The 13,781-nt window shown below is 38.5% G+C and overlaps 1 protein-coding gene across 9 annotated transcripts in view; it reads right to left on the bottom strand.

Moving 5' to 3' along the window:
• szt2 (SZT2 subunit of KICSTOR complex) overlaps window positions 1-13,781 on the bottom strand; it is a 114,707-nt gene that overhangs the window by 70,880 nt on the left and 30,046 nt on the right. For all 9 annotated transcript variants that reach the window (XM_067597991.1, XM_067597997.1, XM_067597993.1 and 6 more), the window contains 10 exons: window positions 12,938-13,168; window positions 11,881-12,136; window positions 9,885-9,959; window positions 8,237-8,375; window positions 7,810-7,945; window positions 7,464-7,584; window positions 7,096-7,248; window positions 3,988-4,090; window positions 2,053-2,167; window positions 982-1,069 (listed from right to left, as the gene is read on the bottom strand). In XM_067597991.1, coding sequence (XP_067454092.1) covers window positions 982-1,069; window positions 2,053-2,167; window positions 3,988-4,090; window positions 7,096-7,248; window positions 7,464-7,584; window positions 7,810-7,945; window positions 8,237-8,375; window positions 9,885-9,959; window positions 11,881-12,136; window positions 12,938-13,168 — 1,417 coding nt within the window. The remainder of the gene's footprint in view (window positions 1-981; window positions 1,070-2,052; window positions 2,168-3,987; window positions 4,091-7,095; window positions 7,249-7,463; window positions 7,585-7,809; window positions 7,946-8,236; window positions 8,376-9,884; window positions 9,960-11,880; window positions 12,137-12,937; window positions 13,169-13,781) is intronic.

Genomic DNA, 13,781 nt, shown 5'->3' with positions numbered 1-13,781 from the left:
AAAATAAAGGTGCATCCCAGTAGAATATTTCAACAGCTTTTCTAAGTGCATCAAAGTACAAAAGTGACCCTAAATAACAAGAGACCAAGGAAGAGGCCATAGCAAAATGGATTGGGCACACAGATTTCCGGTCTCAACAACTGAAGATGATGACTTTTTTCAAATGATGGAGACAGTAGATATGAGGCTGACTGTTCCAAAGAAAACTAAAATAAGCAATCTGATTGACAAACATTAGATGATGAGAGACAAAAATTAAAAATGAAACTGGCTGCTGCCCATTTAGTATATGTTGGCATTGACTTGTAGACAAAAAAAGGACTGACAGCTTCATTCATTGCTATAAGTTCACGATACTTTTGCGTTGAACATAAACCCAAACACATATTGTTGGCCCTTGACTAAGTAGCCCACCTACACACTGCACAGTCAATCAAGGCATGTGTGGACAAATATATGCAAGAGTGGACATACCAAAGGAGAAGATCCTTACAGTAATAACACAAAATGGGAGTAATATAGTGGCAGCATTTAAACACACCACAGCAGAAGGAGAAGAAACCAGCTGTGAGGAAGACTACCCCATGATGGAAAGTGACTCTGAGTCTGAAATTGATGATAACCTGCGGTGAGCTATTTTGTTATGTTATTATTCTTTTACATGACAGTCAATAATCACATGAATATGAGACTGATGCTGGGACTGTCTGCTGGTGGTGTATCTTTGTTTTTTTCCACTTGAATATTTTTAATCTAAGTAATATTTAGTCTTATGATATTTAGTCAACTAAAACTAGACTAAAACTGAAACAAATCAGATTGCTAAAATATGACTAAAACTAAATCAAAATTTGCTGTCAAAATACTGGTTTTACCTTGGATTTATCATGACTACTCCACTCCACCATTTTATTATGAATCATTTCGGCTAACTTTGAAATTTTGAATTATTATCAGCACTTGATATTTCTCAGCTCTTACCAGCGTTTCCCACTCCATGCACCAGTAGCAGGATGTGTTTATCCACTTGTCCAACAGGCCGAGAGCCCTCTAGAGAAGACCTGGAGCCCTGATGGGAGAGACACCAAAGAAGTCAATGATTTGGCACAAACACTACACCATGAATCCAGATTGAGAGATATTACATCGACTGACCTTTGACAGACAACTAAGCAGATTTTAGAGAAGTTTGACCTCTGTGTTCAGCATTTGTGCAAAAACTTGGTACATCTGATCCACTGATGAGATCATACATTCTAGCAAGTACATACCAATCCCCTTTTCCTGGCCTACTCTTGCTTATTCACTAGTGGATTGTTCTACTTCACTGGAGTCAAGAAGAGCAAGGAAACAATATTTTAATAGACATTTCAACATATGTTAACAAAAGTAAGGAAAGTTCAATTCAACAGTCTTGGCAGACAGGACTTAATGTTTATGTTACCATGGGCACAGGATGGCCTGGAAATATATACAGTATGGTGAGAATTATTTCTGTTGCTGTCTGTGAGTGCTGGCAAAACCCTCCTACCCCCCTGCTAGAATGAATCTGAGAGGGATACAGGTGAAAATGCAATGGTTTCCTGCCTTATCGACAAAATACTGTAACAGGCAGGCCAGTTTTATCTCCACATCAGATAAGCTGCAGAGAAGCACAAGGGCTACAATTACAGTCATCGGAAAAACATTCCACCTATCTGTCCTGTGAATCCTCTGTACCTTTGGCTACACACAGCTTCTCCAAGTTTTTTTATCTTAAAAACTTTTATTAATGGCCCTAAAAACCTATTTTCTTAATCAGTGTCAGCATTAAGTCAAGTCTAAAGTCTTTAAGGGCAAGTCCAAGTCATATTTAATTTTTAAGGGGCAAGTCCAAGTAATATTTCCCAGTCTTTAAGGGCGAGACAAAACCAAGTTTCAAGTCCCCTCAGTGTTTTGGTTGTTTGCTTATGTTGAAGGATGCCATGGTCAACCACAATTCACATGCCAATATCAAATATGAAAAACATAGTTTAGTCAAAACATTTATATACATTGCATTTGTTCATTTACCATGAGGTCCTCAGAAAACAGGGGCTCTTGACTTCTGGCGAGCCCAATGGAGCGAGTTGTGTGGAGGTTGCCATCCACGTCAGAGTACTTCCCTGTTAGTGACGTTTCACAAAGTCTGTAAAGAACACAGGGAACAGGAAAGGAAGTTGATGTCTTTTTGATGGAACTAGCATGTACTATGAAACATGTACTATGAAATAAATCCATCTTCTGCAATTTATATCAAATGAGCTCCTTTGTCAATCTCCTTTTCCCTCTTATCTTTCTTCTCTGTCAGCAGTGTTTTCTATCTGTTCTACCTTAAGAGGCATTCTGACTCATATACTAATGATTCCAAGAAAGTTTGCTGGAAAGTGTGTACACCAATGACATAAATTACAGCACCTAGTCATAGGGCTGGGTGATACGGACAAAATCAAATATCACAATATTTTTGACCAAATACCTCAATGTTGATTTTGCAACAATATTGTAGTATATTTTATAATAATAATAATAATGATATTAATAATAATCATGTGGATGTAATGACTAAGTAGGTAAAGGCAAATAATAGAACAGCTAGAACAGTCTGGTGGGTTCAGAAAATTACATCTCTTTACTGTAATGCAGCCTTTAAAACCAGGAAAAGACAACAATTATGCCATATCACGATACAACTATCCGAAATCTAAGATATCTAGTCTCATATAACGATATCGATATACTGCCCAGCCCTACTTAGTCAGTAATTAATGCTCAGAAACTGAACATCAAAGACTAATGTTATCTTACAAGCTAATAAAAGCATTGTGTCATGTTTACGGAAAGTAAAATGGTCATGGGCTTTGATGGCTGCAGTGTACAGCTTGGCCAGCTGTTTGAGAAAGTGTTGTTCACTGCCCCTTCATTCTTCATTGCCCCAATGCGTTTCCCAAGTTCTAATCCTTTGTCCCTGTGTTAATTATTCATTTATCTCTTTTTACATGCTAAATATTAGTCAAAAATATTTTTTTCTATTAAAATCTTGAACTTGCAAAAACTCTGTAGGATTTGATTTAAATCCCTCTCGAACCAAAGACACTCCAATTTTGATTTCACTGTGACTGTAATACACCAGAGGGATGTTTCATGAAGAAAGCTCAGAAAAGCAAGGCTCACTGTAAAAAGTATGGCTTGAATAAGCTCACAAACTGAACCAGGACTAAACTGTTCCATAAAGCCAACTCAGAGCTAATGTGATCAGACTAAGTCAAGCCTGATTTAAGAACTATTAAGAGTGAGTCTAGACTCATTGAAACCACTGAACTCCTCTGTTAGCTCAGCTTGCTGGAGCACTACGCTTGTATTCATGCCATGGTAATTTAGGCAAGACATATTTAAACCTGGATTATGAAACAGAATTCCCTGAAAATAAGCTTGATTTACTGAAGTAAGCCTGGTTTAACAGGTAAACTAATGCTTTATGCTTCATGACAGCAACAGCAACCAGAATACATAACTTAAAATTGATCGAGAGTGTGGCTTGATCGGTTTGCATGGTTATAGACAGTACTCATCTTTTCTTTGCTCTTTCCTCTGCTTTCTCTTCAATGATGAATCATTTTTAACTCAGGCTTGTTGAAGTTGTGAAATGATTTGTGAACTGTGTAAGCAAGGACTGTGGGGACACACAAGTGCTCCCTCCAATCTCACAGTTGACAATGTGATATGAAAGCTCCACCCTCTGGCACAGCATAAAATGATGTTTACTTGCAATGCTATGTTTGACATCAGTTCAATTTCCACCAACTTTGATTTCCTTTCTACTATATTGCTGCCTTAAGAACATCTGTGGGTGAATTTTTCCTAAAGTGGACTGATGGAAAAATCTCCCCAAAGTTTACAGATGAGCTGTGTTGCCACAGTCCTCCAAAGTGAAGACACAAAGATTGAATAATGATGAGAAAGTCTAACCTGAGGTAGAAAACTGATTTAGTTGTCCGCTCCTGGTAGACAAACATGTTCTTCCTGTTGACCACGCAGAAAGAGTTCAGCACAGAGCGCAGGGCCTGGATCGCTACAATAAAAGGACAAAGAACACAAAATTGAGAAGTGGTTAACTGATGTGAATATGGACAATATGAGCAATGTAGCTAAAAGCTGCTTGGCAATAATGTCTGTAATGAGCATATAATCACGGTAAAAGCTTTGCAAAGCTTAACACAACTGCACACTAGGTTGCAGAATGCCACCATACTCCTGAGTACCGTCCACTACCCAGACCCATTTAGGATTAAGTGCCTTGTACAAGGGCACTGCAAGACTTGGTTCATTCACACCCACAAATCTCTGCTTTATTTATTTATTTGACACTTAAGTCACTTTAGTCCTGTAGTTTCCTAATAATTTCCTACCAAAGAAATTTCTTCTGGAATGGACTATGTAATGTGGAACTAATTATGGGGAAAAATACAATGTTGCACAGCTAAACTTCTAGTTACTACATTGGAATTAATTATTCACATAACCTTGGGAGTCATTTTACTGCTGCATAGCAGGTCAGCTGATCATTAAGCATTTCAACATGCATACAGAATACATTTTCCAATAATACAGTGCATGCAGAAAGTTTTCAGATCCTTTCAAGTTTTTCACATTTTGTTGTGTTTCAGACTCATCTTAAAATGGATTCAATTCATTGTTTTCTCATCAATCTACACACAATACTTCACAATGTCAAAGCAAAAACAGGTTTTTGGAGTGCTAAAAGTTATTAAAACAACTTTTTTATTTACATAAGTATTCAGACCCTTCACGTAGTACTTGGTTAAAGCACCTTTGGCTGCAATGACAGTCTCAAGTCTTGGAAATAATCCTACAAGCTTGGCACACCTTTCTTTTGGAAGTTTCTCACATTCTTCTTGGCAGAATCATTCAAGCTCAACCAGGTTTGATGGGGAGTGTCGGTGCACAGCTATTTTCAGATCTCTCCAAAGATACACACAGAGTATCTCTGGAGAGTCTCACAGAGTCCAGGACTTTCACAGAGTTTTCCTGAAGCCACTCCTGTGTTTGGGTTGCTGTTTTGTTGAAACGTAAACCCTTACCCCAGCATGAGATCCTGAGTACTATGAAAAAGGTTTTCATTCAGGATTGCTCTATATTTTTCTGCATCCATCTTTCCCACTATCCAGACTAGTCTCTCAGTCCCTGCAAAAAAATCCCTACAGCATGATGCTGGCACCACCATGTTTGACTGTAGGGATGGTATCAATGAGGTGATGCTCAGTGTCTGGTTTCCTCCACACATGCCATTGGGAATTATGGCCAAATGGTTCAATCTTTGTTTCATCAGACCAGAGGATTTTGCTTCTCATGGTATGAGAGTCCTTCAAGAACCTTTTGGCAAACACCCAGCGGGCTGTCATGTGCCTTTTAGTGAGGAATGGCTACTGTCTGGCCATTCTACCATAAGGACCTGATTGCTGGGGTGCTGCAATGATAGTAGTCCTTCTGTAAGGTTCACCCAACTCCACAAAGGAACTCTGGATCTTATTCATAGTGACCACTGGGTTCTTAGTTACCTGTCTGACCAAGGCACTTTGTCATTATTAGGAAACTACAGGACTAAAGTGACTTAAGTGTCAAATAAATAAATAAAGCAGAGATTTGTGGGTGTGAATGAACCAAGTCTTGCAGTGCCCTTGTACAAGGCACTTAATCCTGTCCCTGATTGCTCAGTTTGGCCAGGTGGGCAAGATCTAGGAATAATGTTGGTGGTTCCAAACTTCCATTTGAAAATGATGTAAGCTACTTTGACATTTTCAATGCTGCAGAAATTTTCTTGTATCCTCCCCCAGATCTGTGCCTTGATACAATCCTGTCTCGCAGGTCTGGAGACAATTCTCTAGACCTCATGGCTTGCTTTGTCATTGTGGAGTATTGTGTGTAGATTGATGAAAATGAATTGAATCCATTTTAAGAAATTAGTCTGAAATGTAACAAAATGTGGAAAACTTTTTCATATTCACTGTACATGAATATTTACCTGGGCTTTTATTTTCTCCCTTTTTATTCACATTTGTACAGAGGTGTCATGGAAGAAAAGAAACTCATTTGTGTGCCCAATTTAATAATTGGTGCTCTCAAATTAATAATTTGTGCATACAATTTAGCACTTTGTGCTTTCAATTTGATGTCATTTATTTTGCCTCCTCCACTCTTATAGTGGGCAGCAAACACCTTTGGAACTGCACATTCAGTTGCGTGGACGTTTGAAGAAGACAATGAAGAAGACACTTATTCCAACATTTAGGGTTTCCAACTCTGCCAATTAAAGCCACGAAAATTGCGGCTTTTACGTTTTCTGTAATGAGCATGGACCAATCACTGAGCTAGAATGTGGAAAACACCCTGACTTTCAGAAGTGGTCCTGTGTGTGGAGGCAGCCTAATTAACCCATACAGCTATCAGACATTTCTCATCAAAGTGTGGCCTCCTCTCTGTTGGCATGAGAGTGAGAGACGGAATCAGCTGACTGAATGCAGCATAGCAAATGTATTTGATTCCCTAAACAAGAGTGGAGGAGGCAAAATATATAAAATGACATTAAATTGAGGGTATGAATCAGTAATTTGTGTGCACAAACTATTAAATTGAGAGACTGAATTACTGAATCTTGCAAACTACTTTACTTTGTCCCTCACACCTCCTGGGCTCCACACATTTCTCACGTTAGGTGAGATAACCTCAAACGTCTGTTTACAATTCTATTTTTTTTTTCTGGTTTTCCATGTTATTTATCAAAATGTGCCTTAAATGTGTAACAGATTCCTTGTGATGATCAGGATGGCTCTCTTGTAACAATGGATGCAATAATAACTTTTATCTCTTTTCTCCTGTGTGTATGTATTTATGTATTGATTTATTTCTTCTGAATATACTAATGATTAAAACAGGGCGAGAAATATGTAGTGTATTTGTAATTCTCCTTTTTAAATCTCCCTTCTGTCATTGTGGGTGTCAGCCTGTATATAAAAACATGTTTTTTAATATAAAAAAGCTGTCAGGTTAGCCACTCACCTCTGGACACCCCCATGTTGGGTCCCATCTTGAGACGTGGGTGAATGTGGATGATTGTGCTCCACACCACGTCACAGGCAAAATGCCCTGGAATAAACTGCATGGTCGCTGCCAGGTAGTCTCTGGCCTGGTAGCTCTCATCTGTGTTGTAATCTGTGTGGTCCAGATGAAAGTAAAATAAAAATGAGAGGAGGCAGATATTCCATTCACCTCCACCCCCTTGTATAAGAGTGGAGGCAAAAATCTCAGTGGAGATGGATATCTCAAAATATGGACAAATAAAACCAAAAATATCATGGCTACATCGCACTGTTGTTCAGTGTTTGTAACTTGGGTGAAGTGTGGTGTGGATGTCTTTGAAGACTTACCATCGGAGGTGTTGAGCCTCTGCCTGTACAGAGACTCGTTCTTCCAGATGTCTTCCTCACTCTCAGCCACAAGCAGAGAGTTACACACATGGCTGTCATGCAAGTCCTGCAGCAGCATACGCTACAAAGTACACACATACAATGAACAGCCAGCAGAGTAAGCATCTCCCAAGCATTAAGTATAATGTACAGAGGATAATGCTGATATATGGATGTATTTATACCATATAAAAAAGTTTGGCCCACTTTATTTCCTGTTGTCTTGCCTATTTTAATGTATACGTCTTCATGCTCTAACCTACTGGTACTGAAGTGTTTTTGGTTTGTTGGGTGCTGCAGAATCTACCTGATTGACAATTCTGCAGATTTCCCCGATCTTCCTGACAACCATCTGATGCAGTTGTAAGTATTCAGGCAGCTCCTGCTCTTCCTCCTTCTTTTCCAACTCCTCAGCACTCACGTCTTTTCCTGCTGTGAAACTCCTGCAAAAAATGTGACAAATCTTAAATACACAAAATCCAATTTGCACATTCAAACATCAAGCATTTGAGGATGGGTCCTAGGAACTGTGCTGAAAGTTTGACTGGGACCTGATTACCCATGGTGGAGTTTTAAATAAAGCTTCCTACATAAACTCAGCAAGGAGATGTTCATCATAACTTTTTTAAAATCAGTGATGATTGGTTATGTAATGACTGGAAAATTGAAAGAACAAGAATATGCGTTGGAACTGACATTCTACTCTGTCAGGTATTTCCTGGAACTTGACTGACCTAGAATGGGAGTAGACCTTCACTCTATCCTGGTGGATCTTAACAATCAGCCAGAAGTCTGGCATCAGCGGGGACTGACATTCCTGTTCATCCAGGGTGGGGCTCTCACACTCAGAGTCACTGCTGCCACCATCATAACCTTCAAACACAGAGGGTAGAATAACAAAAAGCAGTGTCATGGCATCATCATTCCCATTACCTTCATCACTATAACCATGCTTATCATTATTGCAATCTTGGTAAGAGACATAAAAGAACAACAGTTTCTCATCTCTGTGGCCCGATGTATCGATGTAAGTTAAGGTTATAATTTATAGAGTATAAAGTAGTATAATCAGTGGTGTTCCATGAGGTTCACTACTGGGGATGCATATTTATTTTTGTGTGAATGATATAATAATAATCAACTAACTAAGAAGAAACAACTGAAAAGTAGAGTTTGGAGTGCTGATACTAAAGCATTCCAAACACAATTTCATTTTATGCAGATGATACAGTTCTGTATTTCACAGTCTGAGCTTTGTGTTTATCAAGATTGCAGTCACTTGTCCAAGCCCAATTGTTGGCTCTTATGGTCATGAATGTACACAATGGATTAATTGCATATTGTCCCTTCTATATTCATGTCAGATTTGGATTATACGGAGGGCTCAGCCCCACCCTTGCTGAAACGCAAAGGAGAGTAGCGTGACCATAAATGACAGCAAAAGGCAGTAGAGACTCTCACACCAAGCTGAAATTAAATTAATGCATATAAATGAGGTAAATAACATAAATACACACAGTCTCTACTGTCATTTATGGTCCTGTCAGTTTCTCTCCTCTCCTCTGCTCTCCACTGAGGACAGAGTCTCAGAGGACAGACAGAGACAGAACAGAGGAGAGACAGGCAGTGAGCCAGGTAAAGTACTTGAGTTGATGACAATTACACTTGTCACATTACTGTTCATGCAATAAAATCTTTGGTGGGGGGAGGGGGGGGTTAAATCATGATGTTATGATGGTAGAGGCTCAGTGATCAATGACTGTTGGCCATCAGCAACATCGATCCAGCCTTACTCAAAATGACAAAAAATATTGCTGTAAAGAGTGTGATTTGCGACACAACAAAATAAACGATAGGGCATAATATGAAACAATAGATGTTTTTCTATAATCACATGATACATATCATCATATCATAAAGCCCTATCTAAAACATGTCAGGACAGGATCTTTTCCGTTTTTCCATCACTTACAGAAAATGTAATGATGTAGCTATCCACAAGATGGAGCTGTTTATCCTGAGATCCTGTGATTGACTATATTGGAACTGTGTGCTTGCAGCTGTATGGTGTTGCTCAGTGCCAGCTATGCTGGTGAGTTCATGTTGAATTACATTTTGTAACTCAGTAAAATGTTTTATTACATTCACAGACTACAATATTCACAGACTTAACAGCTAGAAGAAATAGATGATAATGTCTTTGAGCTTGATAACACGATGACCATCTGGTTATGTGCGCTTTAACTGTGAAAACTTCACACTTCATCCCAGAATTTCTATCAATATTGGAGTAAACCTACATTGTGTAGGTGGCGTTCATACTGTAGGTGTGTATTATGTTTTAAAAAAGCGACAAATAATTTACACTAGTGGAGCACTTACCCTGCATGTCTGAGTCAAGGCTGCCTTGGCTGGAGACAACACTCTGGACTCGACTCGGCCTAAGCTTGCTACAGCCTGGGGAAAGACAAATTGACATTTCTGTCAGGAGTTCCAGCCTCAGCAGGATCTCTGTCACAAATCAAAGCCTGAAACAGAGTAGAGCTCTGCCAGATTACACACACACGCTCACAGCCTTTCTTCTTGCCTGCCCTGAGAAAACTACACATCAGTGTTGAAACAAGGGTTGAGGAGAGAGCAGGAGGTGAAAATCTGTCAGTGCTAAGTGTCACTTGTCATGTTAGAGACGCATAATGGAAATTTAGAATATCAATAGGAATGATATATAATAGGTAAAGTGCATTAGTGAAAAAAACTTTGATGATAGTGTATTGAATATTTTTAAAAACAAAAACTTATCAGATTAAATGTGGAACCTGCCATTTGAGTACAGTCCCAATGTAATGACAGCCTACGTGACAACATAATGTGACTTATAATAATAATAATAATGCCCAGTCTTTCAAAAGGTAAAAGGTGATTTCCTGTATGGATTTGTTGTGGTGGAGGTGGGATCCCTTTAACTAAAGGCAAAGTGACAATAAACTCTCCATAAAAAGACATGAGACAATGTAATTCTTTGATATAAGCTGGCAGCCAAACACTCACACTGTGTGAGTGTGTGTGTGTGTGTGTGTGTGTGTGTGTGTAGACTGAGAATTTAACCATCGAATTAGCCAGTCACAGACAGGTGTGTCAGTTTATGACCAGAGACTGAGTCACAAGTTGTTATGCTGACAGGGCCCTCTGTGGCAGGGGTGAGACAAGCACTGATATTCATATCCATTGCCCCTAAGCCAAAATGAGTCACCAAACAACTTCTTACAGCTTAAAAACTAAAACTCACATCAAAAAAAAAAAAAGATTTCAGTGTGAGCAACCCAAGATTTCAATGGCGAGTCTGATGTATGATATGTGTCCGTATAATTTAAAATAAAGGAGCTGTGATGAAATATATCTCACCATCATCTCTGTTTTTGACAAGGAGTTTCAGAGCTCAGACAACATTGGAGTCAATGGGATTCTTAGACAGCACTCGCTGCCCTTTTAGGCTATTTATTCAAAAACTGTGAGTCCTATTTCAATGGAAGTAACATTGGGTGAGAGAGGACAAATTTGTCTACATTTTGATATACAAATTGGACACTCTGGGTTTGAACATTTCGCGCAATACAAAGCCATGATAAAACCTGAAAGTGTCCAAATTTCATAAAACTTGAACTGCAAGTGTGTAAAAAGTATGAATGATATGAAAATGTTGATTTATAGTGGGAAAGTCCCAAGTGTTGTGACCGGTTTAAAGCTTGAATGAAGTTTCTACGTGAATAATGATAATGAATGAATAATTTGAAAGAGGTTGAAGATGAGTGGGTTTGAATGTTTTTCTAATTGACTTCCATTATAACTAAGGTTCAAACAAAGTTGAATATTTTGAAAAGTTTTGATGAGATTTGAAAGTTAAATAATATATTGAATGTATGAAAGATGTGGAACATTTCAAAGTTTGAATGAACTTTGTAACTGAAAGTTAGTCTATAAAGTTTCAGCATATAGTGAAAATGATCCATAACAGTTTCCTAGAGCCCAAGATGACGTTTAAATAGTTTGATTTGTTCAGCCAACAGTCCAAAACCTATAAATATTCAATCAGCAATAACATAAAACAGAAAAGCAGCAAATCGAAGCTGGTCCCAGAGAGGTCTGACATTTTGAATATTAAAACAGAATTTATTTTGGTCTGAGCAGGCAAAACATCCAAAGACTGCAACTAATACAAAATGCTGCTGCAAGACTTTAACACATTCTAAGAGAAGCAACCACATTACAGCAACCCTTTTAATGTTTTAAAATTGATTTTAAGATTTTACGCCTGCCTATATCTGATTAGTTAAGTTTCATAAACAGAAGTTCAGGTACACAGTGTGTGTGGCAGACTTACTGTGAGTGGCTGACTGCATGGACTCAGCCAGGCTGACACTGGATGGAGTCTTGGGGGGTGAGGTGGCCTCTGTGCAGCGCTCAGTCTGGAGCTGGGGGGTACCTGACTGAGGTGTTACTCCTACCATGCTGACTGAGCTCTGAGAGCCGGTGTCTTCTGCCTCAGGCTTCATGGCTCTGATCGGCTCACTGAGCTCTGCCGACGTGTCAGCAGGGGTGTCAGCAGCAACACTGATGGACTTCTCCTCACCCTGCAGCTGGAAAGAGTTCAAGTAAAATACGTTTAATTTTACACAGAAACATATTTCATTTCCAAACTTCATCAACAAACTATTGGACTGGACTGGACATACTGGCAAAAATATATGATACAAGGATCTTGCAGATTATGAATATAAAGTGAACAAATGTGTATTCATCAAGACACAACAAATTGTACTTGATAATTCATATGGCAACATGACAAGAGGACACAGAACAATGTAATTTTTTCTGTGATTATCATTAGATTCTGGTGAATAAAGACAACAAAACTACGCAACAAACCCCATGTTCACACTGCAGCGGCAATTGTCTCCATTACCATTTTGTTTCACTTCATTCATTTAGTCTGACATTCTGTTCATGTGAGCACATTTCTTGTTGCGAGAGGGGATTATTTTGTTTTGTTTTGCCATAACCAATCACAGGGTTCACCAAGTTCAATTCAAGACTTTTTAATACTGAATAGAGAGCGATTTAACTCCCGTTTCACCATTATACGGTCAAAAATATGAAAGAATGATGGAAAACCAGTGGGGATGAAATGTCCTAGAATTATTCAGATTATATTACATTTTTTTTCAGTTCAGAAAATGGATGGATTAACCAATGAAACAAGTTAATATTAGTTTTTGCTAAAATCAACACCTAGCAATCAGGTGAGAGTGGATGAGCTTCCTAGACGTCACCACAATGGAAGTAAAACTAAAAACTGGGAATCATGACACAAAGCGGAGACGAAGTGTGTTGTAATTGTGTTGTTATTCTGCATGTGACTGTGATATTTAGTGTCTGACCTCGCTCTCTGCCTCTGTGGTCTGAGCCTTTGCTTCACTCTCTACTATGGCGTCCTCCACCTGTGCTCCAGCACTGCAGGAGCTGATGTGTTGTGGGGGGTCTGCAGTGCCCTCTGACAGACTCTTGGTGGCACGTATCCTCTGAGGGTGCAGTCTGCTCAAAGACATGTAGTAGAAATTGTCCTGTTCTCCATTCAGCACGTAGCCAGAAAACGCCATTCTGCGGAACTCCTGTAGGATCAGACGTTATCCGAAAACTATTAATACAACTGTGTTTTCTGTACTGAGAAACATAAAGATAAGTCATTCTATTTTTAAGTAGCAAAAGTTATATGACAATACCTGAGCCAGCTGCATTTGCTTAAGAAGACTATGAGATAAAGTTGAAAGCTCCAAAAAACAACTGAGATAATCCAGTTACACAACACAGACACAATTTTTCCTGTGAAAATAATACTGCAAATCCAGATTGTTCAGTGAATATAACAGAAAATTAAATTTAAACAATAAAAACTGGCACAAACAAATAAAGGACAGGTAAAAAAAAAATTATGGTTCAAAATGTGCAGAAATTTGCTTTTTGTATTTAAAAAAATGGAGATTCTACTTTTCACTAATTGGTAAGTTAAGATGAAATATTGTATTTTGTAAAAAGTATTCTAAGGATATGATGGTAATGTTCTAAAGGTTCTCTCTATATTTGAGGCAAATAAGTACTATTTGAGATTTTATAGTAGGCAATAAATACTGTATGAAAGTGTGAATAAGAACTGACAATGAAATTGTGGATTTGGTGTATTTATTAAAAGATAATCTGAAGAAGCTTAGAGTAATCAGTAAACAA

This window comes from Thunnus thynnus, chromosome 8 (genome assembly GCF_963924715.1).
Source record: "Thunnus thynnus chromosome 8, fThuThy2.1, whole genome shotgun sequence".
NCBI lineage: Eukaryota > Metazoa > Chordata > Actinopteri > Scombriformes > Scombridae > Thunnus > Thunnus thynnus.
The sequence above is the reverse complement of the archived record's forward strand: the minus strand, read 5'-3'. Positions and strand labels throughout refer to the sequence as shown.